Here is a 16,723-nt window from a genome sequence, read left to right on the forward strand (position 1 = left end):
GATTACCGGGGATGGAATTGCTGGTTACAAGACACACACAAATACCGAGAAAATTAGTAACACTGCTAGGCGACGAGTGCGTTAAGCAAATGCAGTATGACTCTAATGCATTGGAGGTTTAAAGTGAAGCTATAGAGAGGTTTATAAGTTTTCCCGGGGAAACACTTGATATAGTGTCGTGGTTTAGCCGGCAGCTCAGCCCCACACAGCCGCTCGCTCACTCCCCACCGGTAGATGGGGGAGAGAATCAGAAGGGTAACGCTCGTGGGTTGGGATAAGAACAGTTTAATAATTAAAATTAAAAAAAACAACAGCAGAAATGGAATGTAAAGGAGAACAACGAGAGGCGCAAAGCCCCGGGGGAGGGGGGAGGGAGGGGAGAGGGGGAACAAACCGCAGAAACAAACCGCCCGCGCCGCAGCCGCTCACCGCCCGCCGACCTGCCGCCGCACCACTCCCCCGTGCTGCCACTGCCCCCCCTCCATATATTGGTCATGGTGTCACATGGTATGGAATGAACCTGCCATTGGCCAGTTGGGGTCAGCCGTCCCCACCATGGCCCTGCCCCTCCCAGCTACCCCCCGCCACGCGGCAGAGTGCGGGAAGCTGGAAAGGCAGCCGACCCCCACAGTGAGGAGAATTAACCCCTTCTCAGCCAAAACGAGCACATTCTCCACCCCTTATTCCATACCATTTACACCATGACCAGGTCCCATATGATGCAATACAACCGAACCAACCACCACCCCTCCTCTTCCCATCCTTTAACATAATACACAGACATCATTCCCTTAGTTCATGGACCTTCCCTGTAAAATGTCCATTAAAATGTCCATTGAGTTCACCCAGTCCATGACTCTGGGCTCCATCTGTTGTATCAGTCTTTCCGGGTGGGAGAGATGGTGTGTGGCGTTGGGTTGCTGCATACCGAGTCAGCCATCGTTCCATCACTGCTGCACGGCTTGTTTCATAGTTGATCTTCCATGGGTTGGGAGGCTCGTACTCTGATATCATTGATACAACACAGAGGTGACACACAATATTATATAGCAGTTCACATTGTGCCATTCAGTTCATTGACTGTTTTCACCCAAAATCAAATCCCCTTGAGGCACACATCGGATTTCTCCATCCTCCCGCATCACCCACCAAGTGCACCCAGGTCCTCGAGCAAAAGCAATCCCACGAATGGGCTTGCCTTTGCCGGAGGCAGGAAGAACCCAGACTGTTTTGCCCAGCATACTTTTTGTGTGCACTACAGGGACTCTATCCCCTTCCACAGTATGTAGGATTTCTGACTGGGCAGGGCCAGCTCGGTTGGCAGATCCCCTCGTGTTGACTAACCACGTGGCTTTTGCTAAATGTGTATCCCAGTGCTTGAATGTTCCACCCCCCATTGCTCTCAGTGTAGTTTTTAACAGTCCATTGTACCGTTCAATTTTCCCAGAGGCTGGTGCGTGATAGGGGATGTGATACACCCACTCAATGCCATGCTCTTTGGCCCAGGTGTCTATGAGGCTATTTCGGAAATGAGTCCCGTTGTCTGACTCAATTCTCTCTGGGGTGCCATGTCGCCACAGGACTTGTTTCTCAAGACCCACGATAGTGTTCCGGGCAGTGGCGTGGGGGACAGGATATGTTTCCAGCCAGGCAGTCGTTGTTTCTACCATTGTAAGCACATGGCGCTTGCCTTGGCGGGTCTGTGGGAGTGTGATATAGTCAATTTGCCAGGCCTCCCCATATTTATATTTCAGCCATCGTCCCCCATACCACAGAGGCTTTATCCGCTTCACTTGCTTGATTGCAGCGCATGTGTCACATTCGTGGATAACCTGTGCAATAATATCCATAGTCAAGTCCACCCCTCGATCACGAGCCCACCTGTATGTTGCACCTCTCCCTTGATGGCCTGAGGTGTCATGGGCCCATCGAGCTAGAAATAGTTCACCCTTATGCTGCCAGTCCAGATCCACCTCAGCCACTTCAATCTTGGCAGCCTGATCTACCTGCTGGTTGTTTCGATGTTCTTCAGTGGCCCGACTCTTGGGGACGTGAGCATCCACATGCCGTACCTTTACAACCAGTTTCTCTACCCGGGCAGCAATATCTTGCCACAGTGCGGCAGCCCAGATGGGTTTGCCTCTGCGCTGCCAGTTGCTTTGCTTCCATTGCTGCAGCCAGCCCCACAAGGCATTTGCCGCCATCCAGGAGTCAGTATAGAGATAGAGCACTGGCCACTTTTCCCATTCAGCGATGTCTAAGGCCAGCTGGATGGCCTTTACCTCTGCAAACTGTCTCGATTCACCTTCTCCTTCAGCAGTTTCTGCTACTTGTTGTGTAGGACTCCATACAGCAGCCTTCCATCTCCGGTGCTTTCCCACAAGGCGACAGGACCCATCAGTGAACAGGGCATATTGCTTCTCATCTTCTGGTAGTTTGTTATACAGTGGGGCTTCTTCAGCACGTGTCACCTCCTCCTCTGGTGATAATCCAAAATCTTTGCCTTCTGGCCAGTCCACAATCACTTCCAAGATTCCTGGGCGACTGGGGTTTCCTACTCGAGCCCGCTGGGTGATCAGTGCAACTCATTTACTCCACGTAGCATCAGTTGCGTGGCGTGTAGAGGGGGTGTTTCCTTTGAACATCCAGCCCAGCACTGGCAGTCGGGGTGCCAGGAGCAGCTCTGCTTCAGTACCAACCACTTCTGAAGCAGCTCGAACCCCTTCATATGCTGCCAATATCTCTTTTTCAGTTGCAGTATAGTGCGCTTCGGACCCTCTGTATCCCTGACTCCAAAACCCTAGGGGTCGACCCCGGGTCTCCCCTGGCGCTTTCTGCCAGAGGCTCCAGGTAGGGCCATTCTCCCCGGCTGCAGTGCAGAGCACATTTTTTACATCTTGTCCTGCCCGGACTGGCCCAAGAGCTACTGCATGGAGTATTTCTCGTTTAATCTGTTCAAAGGCTTGTCGTTGCTCAGGGCCCCATTTGAAATCATTCTTTTTCTGGGTCACTTGATAGAGAGGGCTTACGATCAGACTGTAATTTGGAATATACATTCTCCAAAAACCCACAACGCCCAAGAAAGCTTGTGTTTCCTTTTTGCTATTTTGTTGATCACATCCATTGGAATCTGACGACGACCATCTTGCCATTTGATTCCTAAGAACTGGATTTCTCGTGCAGGTCCCTTCACCTTACTTTGTTTTATGGCAAAACCAGCTTTCAGAAGGATTTGGACTATTTTCTCTCCTTTCTCAAAAACTTCTTCCGCTGTGCTGCCCCACACAATGATGTCATCAATGTATTGAAGGTGTTCTGGAGCTTCTCCCTGTTCCAGTGCAGTCTGAATCAGTCCATGGCAAATGGTAGGGCTGTGTTTCCACCCCTGGGGCAGTCGATTCCAGGTATACTGGATGCCCCTCCATGTGAAAGCAAACTGTGGCCTGCACTCTGCTGCCAGAGGGGTTGAGAAGAATGCATTAGCAATATCAATTGTGGCATACCACTTGGCCGCCTTTGACTCCAGTTCGTACTGAAGTTCTAGCATGTCTGGCACAGCAGCACTCAACGGTGGAGTGACTTCATTCAGGCCACGATAGTCTACTGTTAGTCTCCACTCTCCATTAGACTTTCGGACTGGCCATATGGGACAGTTAAAGGGTGAGTGGGTCTTACTGATGACTCCTTGGCTCCTCAGTTGGTGAATGAGTTTATGGATGGGGATCAGAGAGTCTCTGTTGGTGCGATATTGCCGCCGGTGCACTGTTGTGGTGGCGATTGGCACCTGTTGTTCTTTGACCTTCAGCAACCCCACCACAGAAGGGTCCTTTGCGAGACCGGGCAAGGTAGACAGCTGTTCAGTTTCCTCCGTCTCCAAGGCAGCTACACCAAAAGCCCACCTGTACCCTTTTGGGTCCTTGAAATACCCTCTCCTGAGGTAGTCTATGCCAAGGATGCACGGAGCCTCGGGGCCAGTCACAATGGGGTGCTTTTGCCACTCATTCCCTGTTAGGCTCACTTCGGCCTCCAATACAGTTAGCTCTTGGGATCCCCCTGTCACTCCAGCAATGCTGATGGGTTCTGGCCCTATACAGTTTGATGGCATTAAGGTGCACTGTGTGCCGGTGTCCACTAAAGCTTTATACTCCTGTGGGTCGGACGTGCCAGGCCATCGGATCCACACAGTCCAGTAAGCCCGGTTATCCCTTTCCTCCACCCGGCTGGAGGCAGGGCCCCTCTAGTCCTGATCATGGCAGTCACAACTCACTTCCTGTAAATGTGAATCAGGAGTCCCTCTATTACACTTAGAAATAAAATCTGCGCTTCTACTCCTCTGTCTGGGGACTTGCTCGCTGGAAACTGGAGCAGCAGCTTTCCTGGAAGAGCCTTCCTGAGTGACTGTTCTTCCTTGCAGTTCATGTACTCGTGCCTGTAGGGTCGAGGTAGGCTTGCCGTCCCACCTCATCATGTGCTCTCCGTGGTCACGCAGGTAGAACCATAGGGTGGCCCGTGGTGTGTATCCCCTTCTTTGAGCCAAAGGACGCTTATTCCTAACAGCTGAGACACTGCTCTGTCGAGGTGGGGAGTAGGACAGATCTTCCTTGAGTTGCTGGACCTCTTGGGATAGTTTCTCCACAGCAGAGACAAGCGAGGAAGAGATATTTGTGTTGTAATCCTGGAGTCTATCTATCACCTCTGCCACCGTTGGTGTCTCGTCATCTTTCCAGGACATCACTGCCAATGAGTTTGCATGCGAAGATGGTGCGCTCCGTACAAACTTCCGCCACATGGGTCGTGTGCACTCGGCTTCATCTGGATCTTTGGATGACCGTTGATCATCCAGGTCACCATAAATCACCTCAAACACAGCTAATTCCCTTAGATGCTGGATGCCTTTCTCCATAGCTGTCCATTTTCCTGGGCGATATGTAACATCTTCTTTAAAGGGATACCTTTCCTTCACTCCAGACAGGAGTCGCCTCCAGAGGCTGAGGGCTTGTGGTTTTTTTCCAATTGCTTTGTCGACGCCCCCTTCCCCAGAAAGGGATCCCAATTGTTTGGCTTCTTTTCCCTCTAGTTCCAGGCTACTGGCCCCATTATCCCAGCATCGGAGCAGCCAGGTGACAATGTGCTCACCTGAACGACGGCTATAATCTTTTTGCATATCTCGCAACTCGCTTAAGGACAGGGATCGGGTGGTCTCTATTTCATTTATTACTTCTCCCTCCTCTCCCCGCGATGGCCCTGGTTCTTCATCATCCCGTTCTAAACGAGTTGATGTCCGCTTCCAATATTTCGTCTTGTGTATGGGGGCAACTGATACTGGTACGGGTTTATTTTCTGAGCTAGCTCCGGTACTTGTTGTGGGGGTTTGAGTGGCTGCAGTGCCTGTCGTCCGGGCTGGATTGTCTGCAGTGCCAGTCACTTTGCATTTCAATCCAGAGACATTCTCTTCCCCCTGGGGGCACTGAATGCTGTTGAGCAGGGCTCGGTATGCATGGGCCAGACCCCAGCATGTTGCAGTTATCTGTGTCTCTCTGGAGTTCCCAGCGTAACAACATACTTTCTCCAAATATTCTACTAGTTTTTTAGGATTCTGCACTTGTTCGGGGGTGAAACTCCAAAACACTGGGGGTGCCCACTGCCCTAGGTATTTGCCCATGCTATCCCACATGCCCTGCCACTCATAACTATCAAGCCTCGGGGCAGATTTCTGGGTGATATTCTTAAGTTGCTTAGTCAAAACCAAAACAACATGCCCAAAAACTAACAATAAGTGCACCTTAACCACCCAAGGATGTTCAAGATACAAAGACGTTGTTGTAACAAAGGCACAGACATCATAGAACAAAGTTGCAAAGGTATTATTCTGTATTTCCTCCATATAAAATCTCTCAGAGGAGGAGGTATAATTGCTAATTGCCTCAACAAGGTGGTATCCGAAGTACAGTAACGGTTTCAGCAAAAACCCCAAATACCAGATAAAGCTGAAAACGAGTGTTTGTATAACAAATCTTGCAGGCAAAACATTACTAATCACAGCAGAACACAGGAGACTCAACAAACCAACACCGATTTTTAACACCAACTGCAAAAAAGACAACATAGTGCTGTGACCAGCAGCTGTTGTTATCTCCAACCCTTGAGCCCCACGTTGGGCACCAAAAAGACTGTCGTGGTTTAGCGGCAGCTCAGCCCCACACAGCCGCTCGCTCACTCCCCACCGGTAGATGGGGGAGAGAATCAGAAGGGTAACTCTTGTGGGTTGGGATAAGAACAGTTTAATAATTAAAATTAAAAGAAACAACAGTAGAAAAGCAATGTAAAGGAGAACAACGAGAGGTGCAAAGCCCCGGGGGAGGGGGGGGAAGGGAGGGGAGAGGGGAGAGGGGGAACGAACCGCAGAAACAAACCGCCCGTGCCGCAGCCGCTCGCCGCCCGCCGACCCGACGCCGCGCCGCTCACGCGTGCTGCCACTGCCCCCCCTCCATATATTGGTCATGGTGTCACATGGTATGGAATGAACCTGCCATTGGCCAGTTGGGGTCAGCCGTCCCCACCATGGCCCTGCCCCTCCCAGCCCCCCCCGCCACGCGGCAGAGCGCGGGAAGCTGGAAAGGCAGCCGACACCCACAGTGAGGAGAATTAACCCCTTCTCAGCCAAAACCAGCACATATAGCCAAGTGCTCAAATCTTACCCAAAGGCGTCCCAGTGAGGGTAAAAGAGAGGCTCAGCCCATCGACTGGTCCCAGAAGTCAGAGTGGTACGCGATGGTGTCTTCCCCAACACCCCCTTTCTCTAAGCCTAATTTATACTATTTTTGACCTTTCAGGTGGAGCTTGAGTGACTCTAGTCATACATACCTTTATTATGACTGGTGTAAAGTTTCCTTGCTTTGCCCAGTGAGGGGTGGTTGCACCTTAGAGGCAGGTAGCTTTTGGGATGGAGGTGTGCTTTGGTATTATAATGACAAAAAGGACAGCCTTTTGTCAAAAGCATGACAGAGTGTTGGCTCAAGGTAGCAAATGTGCAGTGTACCAGCTCCATGGTACCGCGAGTTGCCATTGACCACAGAGCCTGGCCAAATGTGCAGTGTATCAGCTCCATGGTCACGGAGCCTGGCCACAGTGTCTCCACACCGTTCCATCTCTGGACAAATCCTCTTAGACGCAGTACACCAAGTTCCCCTGGCATTGCTGACGTCTAATGTTACGAGCCTAGGGAACTGCCATAGAATGGATTTCTGACCTGTCAGCCGCACCCTCCCCTGCAAGCTTCTTCCATGATGTACCTTTGCTAAAAACATAAGTGTAATTTCTAAGTCACCCCCAGCGATTATTCCACAACGTACCAGAAGGTATCTGTGATCAGAAGAATAACAACGTACTGCTTCTGTTTTATACATGTCCTGGTAGGTTTTGGCAAGAAGGGCTGGATTTCAGGTCCTCAGCAATCAATTGCCAACACAGTTTTCACTCTGATTAACAAGAGTTGCCCACGCAGGAGACTATCATGGGATGCTGCGGAGATGAGTAACCTTTTCCTTGCACCTCCCTCCCTTCACCATAAACGCCATTTCGTATTTCTCTTTTCATCATCACTTTGTTGAGCTTGCTGGTCCTTAAGTCATTTCTTCTTCTCCCCTGAAAGTGAGGGAGGCCTGACAAAATTAAGGGCTTGCCAACAGTTCTTTCTTGGAAGAGAGGGACCCTTTCCATTGCCAACACACAGGGGTAGGGGTCTCTCCTTGCCTGCCTCTCCGTTGAGCCCTCTGCTCATGGGCACCTTTCCAAGCCAGTTAGCAACACACGCTTACCACCGGCTTGCTGCATGTGGCCAACCACCAGCAGGAGGGAGGACGAAGCAGCTCATCTCCTCAACACCCTCGCACCCCAGGCTCACCAGTCACAAGGGAGCGCCCCACAGCATCAGCCCCATGCATCGAGATGACCCTCTGCCATGGCTGTTGACAGCAGCCCTCACCAGCCTCGCTTTTGTTTACCAGTCTTCCTTTCCAAGAGGTGCTTGCATCTTATCCAAACTTCAAAATGAAATCCTGCGGCTGTGCATTTCCTCCCACATGCAAAACCAAAGCAAAGGTGCCTTCCCATGGTGCAGCTGCCCCGGTAACTGGAGGGTGATGGCCTCCCGCTGTTCAGTGGAGGGCAGCATCAGCACAGGAGCACCCTGGGCACTTCAGCATGCTGCAGCTGGGTGACTAAGCTGACACAGCAAAAGGAGGTCCCTAGTGGCATGGGGGAATGCCTCCCACCCACTCACGTACCGTGCACCTCCCCTCAGCTCGCCGGGTGACGGCACGCACTCACTGCTCACCACTGGGCCACACGGAACCACTGGACTTTTTATGTGTGAGCTCAGCACGTAAGTCTGAGAGGAATGTAGCAGACTGATAGAGGAAGAAAAATTACTTCAAATTGACTATTTTAGCTCCTTTCTACACCGTTGCTGATGGGGTTTAGCTTGTCAATAAACTTAACCCCCCGCCATGGTAGCAAGTTGAAGAACGACCATTGGATGTGACAAATGAGTCATTTCCTCCTCCCACTTGTTTGGAGCTTTCTCCACCTGAAGGGCTTTATAATGTTTTTCTCTCCATTTCATTTCCAGGTTTAACCCACACGGGCAACATGTTGCTGCTCCCAGTCCTTCTTGCAAGTTCTCTGTGGTCCTGTAAGCCCTTTTTCCCCTCCCCTCTCCTTCCCGTGTGCCGAGAGCACAGTCGGGGCTCCAAACTCCAGTGGTTTCTTCCCTTCACACAATTTCTCTGCTTCCCCTTCCAGGTGGAGACACGCAGGCAGTGCCAGTGCAAACCCCAGCCCTCCAGACGCAGGTGAAGGGCAGCTCTGTCACCATGAAGTGCCAGATGAGAACCAATGACATTGTGCACTGGTACAAGCAGCTTCCTGGGGAGCCACCAAAGAGGATACTGTACATGTCGGGACAGTCACCTGTTTTTGATGATAGTGGTGATAAAAGGAGATTTGAAGTTTGGAAACCTTCATCAGACCCCCTCTATGTTCTAAGGATAAAATATTTAACGCTGAATGATTCTGGCACTTACTACTGTGCCTATTGGTTTTACCAAGGCATCACAGTGTTAGATCAGCAAAGAGAAGCCATACAAAAAGGTCGTTTTGCACTCTGAACCGCAAGTTCTGAACTCAGTACATTTCAGTACTGACCCATATCTGCAACATCCACAAATCGGAGATTCCCAGTCATTTCAGCATAAATAGAGTGAACATGGCTCTTAAGATGAAGGCTTCATTCTCTTAAGAGGAAAGCTTGATTGTCCTGAAAGCACTCCCCTGACAGTGAACACGCCCGTCTCTTTGAACAAATGTCAACTGCAAATTTCTCTTCTCTGTTAGAATCCTTGGAGCTAGCAGAGAAAGACATCTCCATCCCCTCTGTGTTTTCTTTAAAAAAAAACCTACATGAATTTAAAAGGAGGGAAGACCAGATGATCTTGCACACTCTCCTTCATGTGTTGTTTTTTTACCTTCCTTTGCATTTCGCTCTTGACAAATTTCTACAACACCCCAGAAAGCCCAATGTTATTGTCACACTTTCTCACTTGGTGTGTCCAGGGCAGAAGTTAAATCCTCAGCCAGGGGCCGTGCCCCTGGCAAGCAGAGACTCTCAGGCCCTTTGGGTTAGGTGCACTGAGTGTTACAAATCAGGGTCTATGATCAAAGACGAGTTTGAGGAAAGCTGCCATTTGCCATTTGACAGCTACGTCAGAAAAACTGAGACAGTTTTGTGCCTCTGAGTTCTGCGGTAGGACAGAGTGCACATCCTCAGTATCCTGTGAGATACTCCTTTAATGCGTCTGGGCCTTCACAAATGAACACAAATACCTCCATTGTGGTGGTTTTCCAGTTCCGCAGGCTCTGAACATTGTTTTGGCTGGACTTTTGGAAAGATTTGAATACGTAACGCCTCACTATTCATGTGTCTGGCCTGCTTAACTCTTTGAAAAATAGGTTGTAGAGCATGTGACCTGAGATATTAACTGCAGGCTGCTCGCCTTGTGTCTTCACATTGCGGGATGTGAGGGTTCCTCACAACCATCTAGGAGGTTTCTGGCGTGAGTTGACAACAACTTCCAAACACAGGTGACCGAGCAGCCAACAAGGAAGGGTGGTCTTCTGCCCCTCCAACTCACAAACAAGGGAGGACTTGTTGGGGGATGTGAAGGTATGGGACAGCCTTGGCTGCGGTGACCGTGAGCTGGTGTGGTTCAGGCTCCCGAGAGGAGGGAGCGGGGCAAAAACACAACCCTGGGCTTTGGGAGAACAGACTTTAAGTCCTTCTGTGAAGGGCAGCACCAGCACGGGGGCACCCTGGGCACTTCAGCATGTTGCAGCTGAAACAGAAAACAGGAAAAGGAGATCCATAGCGGCATGGGGGAATGCCTCCCACTTCCTGCAGACCTCTGGGGGACAGCACAGACTCACCGCCCACCAGTGTGACCTCCGCGCTGGAACCTTCACACCCCAATATACGGCTGGAGCTGATCTGACTCACAGCCCTTCCTCAGTGGCTCTGGCTCAACTTTTCAAGGGCTACAGTCCCAGGACCTGGGTACAGTCCTGAGGCAGTTTCCTTAAAGAAAAGCTGTAGTTGCTCACACCGGACTTACCTTTGGGAACTTCAGTGGGTCATGGAACCTTCATACAGAGGCAGAGGAGACCTCCTATGGCCCCAAAAAGCTCAAGGCATTTAGAGGAGCTGCCACTGGGTGATGGCCACCTGAATCACTCATTTGTCCTCCTATGTGCTGCTCCCTTCTGCTGGGGACGGACTCTGCTCCTGGCTGGTTCACGGAGGCAGGCTTGGCATCACACGACCCAGAAGTTGCTGCTGAAGGTGCTTCTGGCTGCATCAGCCCTTTGCTGGTGATGTAAGTTGCAGGGGTTTGGGAGAGTGACAATCTCTGAGCCCTGGGGGCTGGTTGCTGCTGTCACAACAGTGCTGTTTCTCTGCTTTCCCTGCGGATGGATGCAAAGCCTCAGGCAGCCAAAACGTTCCACCAGCAGAGCCGTGCAAATGACCGTGCGGATCAGCTGCCGTTTCTCTGGGTCACACTTTCTGAATACCTTCCTCCACTGGTACCAACACAACCCTGGAGGAACAACAAAGTGCGTTCTGGACATGCAAATGGGGGACCCTTCTTTTCATGACAAATCTTACAGAGATATTTTCTGGGACGAGAAGGCGGGGATGGAGTCCACCTGTACTCTGACAAGATATAAAATAAAAAAGCAGCAAGAGGCTACCTACTATTGCACTTACTGGGACCTCACATCCTTAGAAAACCATCAGGCAGCTAACACAAAACTTCCTCTGTTCTCCCAAGGGCTGGAAACCTCACCTGACTCCAGGGTCCTGCTTGCCAGGCTCAGCAGACCTGCAAGAATACACTAGGGTGACAAGTTGTGAAAAATACCATACAAGCCCTGCTTGGCTGCTTTAGGTGATTAACCTGGAAGGATAGGCAGAAGGGAATTGCATCACCAGCGTGAGGTAGAGGCAAAGTGTAACCCCACGTCCCTCCTTGCCTGGTGCAGGGTGCAACCCTGCGCTCTGCCTCCAGCAGCAGGCAACAATAGGTGCATGGAGGTGTATGTCTGTACAAACAGACATACAGGAGCAATTACCCAGAAATGCTTCCTGGTCTCAGGGATTTAGGGCAGCAGTTTTGCCTGCTTTCAAGGGACATCTGTTCTGTTCTGCCCTCTGATAGCTAATGTACCTTAAAATCTGGGTATGAAGAACGGACTTTGAAAGCTAGAGCACAGAAATTGTATGTTGAGAAAAAAGAAAAAGAAAAAAAAAAGACTCATTACTGATCATCTAAGCAAATTTCTTGGGGGAAAGAGGGGAAAAGAAAAATGTTTGCCTCAGTAGTGGGCTCTCTTCTTAAATGGGTGGGTTTTGTTTTGTTTTTGTTTGTTTGCCTTCTACTTAAGTGTCAATCAAAGGAAATGGTTTGTGCATAATTATTTAACACATCGCAGTTGGCACAGTCTCACTGGGTGGTTCATTGCCACTCAGAACTGCTTTGCCACCACTTGAGTCTGGTCCTGACCCTGTCCCTGAAAGGAAGCCATAAGGAGGGCAGTGACAATGTGGCTGCTGAGTATTTTCTTTTCTTCCTGGCGGCTGGTTTTTCTTGTGCGTGCCCTGCTCACCCCTATGCCTGCATGTCCACCAGGGGCAAAGGACACACTCTCTTATCTCAGCTTCGTGGGTTTCATCTTTCCTTTTCTTTCACACAGGCAGGTCTGCACAAGTCTTGCAGCAAACCCCAAGATCCATCACCAAGCCAGAAAGCAAAACAGTGCTAATCACCTGCCATGTCTCCCATCCTGATTTTAACAACCTGTTCATTCACTGGTACCGAAAGAGGCCCGGTGCAGCGCCCGAGCGCATTGCCTACATGTCCTCCAGGCCACTCCTTGAAAACAAGTCCGATGAGAGGAAATTTAGTCTTGAGAAGGACCCTGCCAAATCTGTCTGCACCCTGACAGTGAGCAAAGTAACTCTGCAAGACTCGGCTACCTACTACTGTGCGAGGTGGGATGCACAGCGGTTGAAGGCCATAGGCGGCCTGCACAAAGACGTGCTCTGCTTCCTGAACCGGAGCCTGAAGTGTTTGACCGCACGCAGGAACACCCCCACCCTACCTTCGCCATCGGCCTTGAATCAGACACACTGTACAGGCAGCCAGATCCAAGAGACCTGCTGAGCTAGCGCGGGCTTTGCAGACACGCGCTACAGTCAGCACCAGCAGAGCTCTGGTTTCACGTCACCAACAACAAGGTGGCGTTTTCATAGGTCTGGCTGGATTGTCTCTGGGTGGGTTTACAGGGCGGCCGGGTGGGCCAGCTGGCAGAAGGAAAAATCATTCTAGGCCCACTACCCTTCAAGCTACATCTTTGGAATAAGTCCCCAGTTACACCATTTGTGTGGCAGAACAGAGGGGTGCAAGTGAAAACAAACTTGAAGCACCGCTCAGGACTGCAGATATCAGATACTCATTTTGTACTCCTCTGCAGGTAGAGAATCTTGTCTTAGTTTCTCTTTGTTTTCCATCTGGAGAGGATCAAACCCTCATTTAAGTTAAAAAACACAAGTCTCTCAACTGACTTCAGCGGGGCTTCTCGTCCAACGTGGCAGCTAGCCTGCAAAACAAACAGCAACAATAAAACAGATCCTCAGACTTCCATTGTTCAAACAGAAAGACAGCTGAAGTTTTTTCACCCCTTTCTGTTTGCAGCCAAACAACTGATTGTTAAGGTCACAGGACCGCTGTGCTCTGATCCCAAAAGACCGACCCTATGCCCAGCCTCTGGCACAAGGTACATTTGGAGATGCCGCTCTGGGCTGTAACCTCTCACCTTACCTGTGACAAGAAACAGTCACAAGCGCAGCAATCCTCCTTCTGAGCTCCCAGATGGTGCTGTGTAGTCTCCTGGCCTTTGGCATTCAACTTGTGCGATGAGCAGGAGTTTGAGGGCCTTCAAATTCATTAAGCTTCAGGCTCTTACTTCTGCTTCCTTTTATTGGCAGTGGGACTGAGGAAAAGCGTCTGACCCCACACATTGTTTAGCAGCCTTCAACTACTTTACAAGCAGTGGTAAAATTGCTTCAGACTACACAATTACTTTGTTAAATGAGTTAAAGTAATCTGGGGGGAGAGTGCATGAGAGAGAGAGAGAGAGTGAGCGAAATCAGGTGAGTTTGTGCTGCTTGTGTAAAAGCTATAATCGGGCTGTTAACATTCAGCAGGGTGCAGCCACGCTGCTTTTTCTCAACGTCACCTGCCTGCTGCCAGCGGAGCCTCTCCGGATGATGCCCGAGTGAGTCATTTCCTTTCCTCAGCCGCAGCAGCTCTCCGTTGCTGTCGGGAGATCTGTCCCCTTCTTCCTGAAGGCAGACGCCAGCAAGAGCCATCAGGATGCTGCTGCTCCCGCTCCTGGCTCTGGCTGCAGCCTGGTCTCGTAGGTTCCCCTTGTCACCACAGCATGGCACGGGGCAGCGGCAGGAGGTACCCCTTGTTTACGAGTGTGAGTGAACAGCAGGCTAAGAGCGCTCCTTGTGTTTTCTCTCCTTCTTTCTAGATGGACAAGTGCTTCTGAAGCAGAGCCAAGTATCTACTACCAAACGGCAAACGAAAACTGCACGGATTGAGTGTAAAGCCGAGGGCATATCTGACTTCCGGTCTGCGTATATACATTGGTACCGACATATACCACCCAAAGCTCCCGAACGGATTCTGTATATCGGATCAGCTCAACCTGTTTATGATGACAGTTCCTATAGAAACAAGTTTGGGTCTTCAAAGAAAGACACAGATGTCTGCACTTTAACTGTCAGGGACATCGACTCCAGCGATGAAGGTACCTACTACTGTGCCTACTGGGAGTCCCACAGAACCAGAAGAGCACAGGCAGCCCGTACACAAAGCTGCCTCTACCCTGAGCGGCAGGCTTTCTGTCAAATGCAGGGAAACACCATTGCACCTTCCTGCCTCTAAAACAACACAACAGGTTCATGCTGCGTATGTAAGTCTAAATAACTGACAGAGAGAAAAGCACAGAAAAGCAGCATTCTGCACCTCAACTGGTATAATGCGCTGTGCTGGGGAAAAGGAGCCCTCCTGTGCGTGATGGCGTTACAGCTGAAAGTAGACAGTGGCACAGTTTTGTCTTTCAAGAAGGCAGATACTTCCCCACATACAGTCTGAGCTGGCAAAAATGAAGCAAATGGCAGGCAGGCAGCACAGGAGGGGCATATTTGCACTGAAGAGGTAGCCTGGGAGACTTCACACCCAGGTCACGATGGCGATACTGGTGATGCTCCTCACTCATCACTCCCACCCTAATGTTTCATTGATGATGGTCACTCAGTGATGAGGAGGGCTGCTTCTAACACCGATACGCCCTAGGACCCCTTGTTATAGGCAAGGGTCTGTAATACTGTGCCTCTCCTGAAAAGACGGCCCCAAGAAATTATTGTGAAGATCATTTACGAGAGAAAGCTGCAGACTACAGCAGTCCAAAGTTGATTATCTCTTTTGGGTCAGAAAATGAGAAATCATTCCCAGCGTAGAGAGTGCTGTGTGGTGGCTGCTGCCCAAGTGACCGTTTGCCATGCAGCCTGTGCAGGGCACCTTTGCAGGGCTCTGAAATGAGGAAAAGTACAAGCAACAGCAGAGGGCAGAAAACGGCTGCCTGGGAGACACGCACGCTTCACCCTGGCGTCACATCACCGTGTCTGGGGTAGATGGATAAGGGGACGAGGCAGTTTGGAGCTGCTTTAAGGAAGACTCAGAGGTGACAGTTCACTATGACTTACCTGATTTGTGCTACCAAAGCAGGCAGTATGTTCTAGGAAAGGCTGCTGAAACGTGCTTCTGGGACAGCTTTGGGGTGTCTGAGGTCAGGAGAACGTCCTTGGGAAGGGCCAGAATGTAACCACTGGACTTTTTATGTGTGAGCTCAGCACGTAAGTCTGAGAGGAATGTAGCAGATTGATAGAGGAAGAAAAATTACTTCAAATTGACTATTTTAGCTCCTTTCTACACCGTTGCTGATGGGGTTTAGCTTGTCAATAAATTTAACCCCCCGCCATGGTAGCAAGTTGAAGAACGACCATTGGATGTGACAAATGAGTCATTTCCTCCTCCCACTTGTTTGGAGCTTTCTCCACCTGAAGGGCTTTATAATGTTTTTCTCTCCATTTCATTTCCAGGTTTAACCCACACGGGCAACATGTTGCTGCTCCCAGTCCTTCTTGCAAGTTCTCTGTGGTCCCGTAAGCCCTTTTTCCTCTCCCCTCTCCTTCCCGTGTGCCGAGAGCACAGTCGGGGCTCCAAACTCCAGTGGTTTCTTCCCTTCACACAATTTCTCTGCTTCCCCTTCCAGGTGGAGACACGCAGGCAGTGCCAGTGCAAACCCCAGCGCTCCGGAGGCAGGTGAAGGGCAGCTCTGTCAGCATGGAATGCCGGATGAGCGCCGATAACACTGTGCACTGGTACAAACATCTTCCTGGGCAGCCACCAAAGAGGATACTGTACATGTCGGGGCAGTCACCTGTTTTTGATGACAGTGCTGATAAAAGGAGATTTCAAACTCGGAAGCATTCTACGAAGCCCCTCTATAGTCTTAGGATAGGTTATTTAACGCCGAGTGATTCTGGCACTTACTACTGTGCCTACTGGTTTTTTCAAGGCATCACAGTGTTAGATCGGCAAAGATTAGCCATACAAAAAGGTCGTTTTGCACTCTGAACCACAAGATCTGAACTCTGCCAAAATCCAGAGGGTTCCCTGTTCCACTCCCCTCTCATGATTTTCTGCAACTGGATAAGGATTACAGCAATTTGTTTCTGACAAACGCTAAACATATGATGATAACGATCACCATATCATTTCAGTACTCACGCATGTCTGTAATATCCAGAAACAAGACAGTCCCAGTCACTTCAACATAAATGGAGTGAACATGGCTCTTAAGACGAAGGCTTGATTGTCATCTAAGCACTCCCCTGAGAGTGAGGGAGGCCTGACAAAATTAAGGACTTGACAACAGTTCTTTCTTGGAAGAGAGGGACCCTTTCCATTGCCAACACACAGGGGCAGGGGTCTCTCCTTGCCTGACTCTCCGTTGAGCCCTCTGCTCATGGGCACCT

At 50.3% G+C, this 16,723-nt stretch overlaps 1 protein-coding gene across 1 annotated transcript; it reads left to right on the forward strand.

The window, feature by feature from the left end:
• Positions 1-13,386: 13,386 nt before the first annotated feature.
• LOC135312023 (uncharacterized) lies at positions 13,387-16,490 on the forward strand. Its single transcript, XM_064443878.1, has 4 exons — positions 13,387-14,031; positions 14,152-14,430; positions 15,785-15,847; positions 15,958-16,490. Exons 1-4 carry the CDS (start codon positions 13,989-13,991, stop codon positions 16,320-16,322), a joined length of 750 nt encoding a protein of 249 aa, XP_064299948.1. The 5' UTR covers positions 13,387-13,988; the 3' UTR covers positions 16,323-16,490.
• Positions 16,491-16,723: the final 233 nt, after the last annotated feature.

This window comes from Phalacrocorax carbo, chromosome 2, assembly GCF_963921805.1.
Source record: "Phalacrocorax carbo chromosome 2, bPhaCar2.1, whole genome shotgun sequence".
NCBI classification, from domain to species: Eukaryota; Metazoa; Chordata; class Aves; order Suliformes; family Phalacrocoracidae; genus Phalacrocorax; species Phalacrocorax carbo.

Excerpts from the sequence above, each read along its gene's own strand:
- LOC135312023 (XM_064443878.1), top strand. The coding sequence starts at position 13,989 with ATGCTGCTGCTCCCGCTCCTGGCTCTGGCTGCAGCCTGGTCTC. Across the intron at positions 14,431-15,784 it reads CATCGACTCCAGCGATGAAG|GTTTAACCCACACGGGCAAC; the intron begins GTACCTACTACT and ends TTTCATTTCCAG. Across the intron at positions 15,848-15,957 it reads TGCAAGTTCTCTGTGGTCCC|GTGGAGACACGCAGGCAGTG; the intron begins GTAAGCCCTTTT and ends TTCCCCTTCCAG.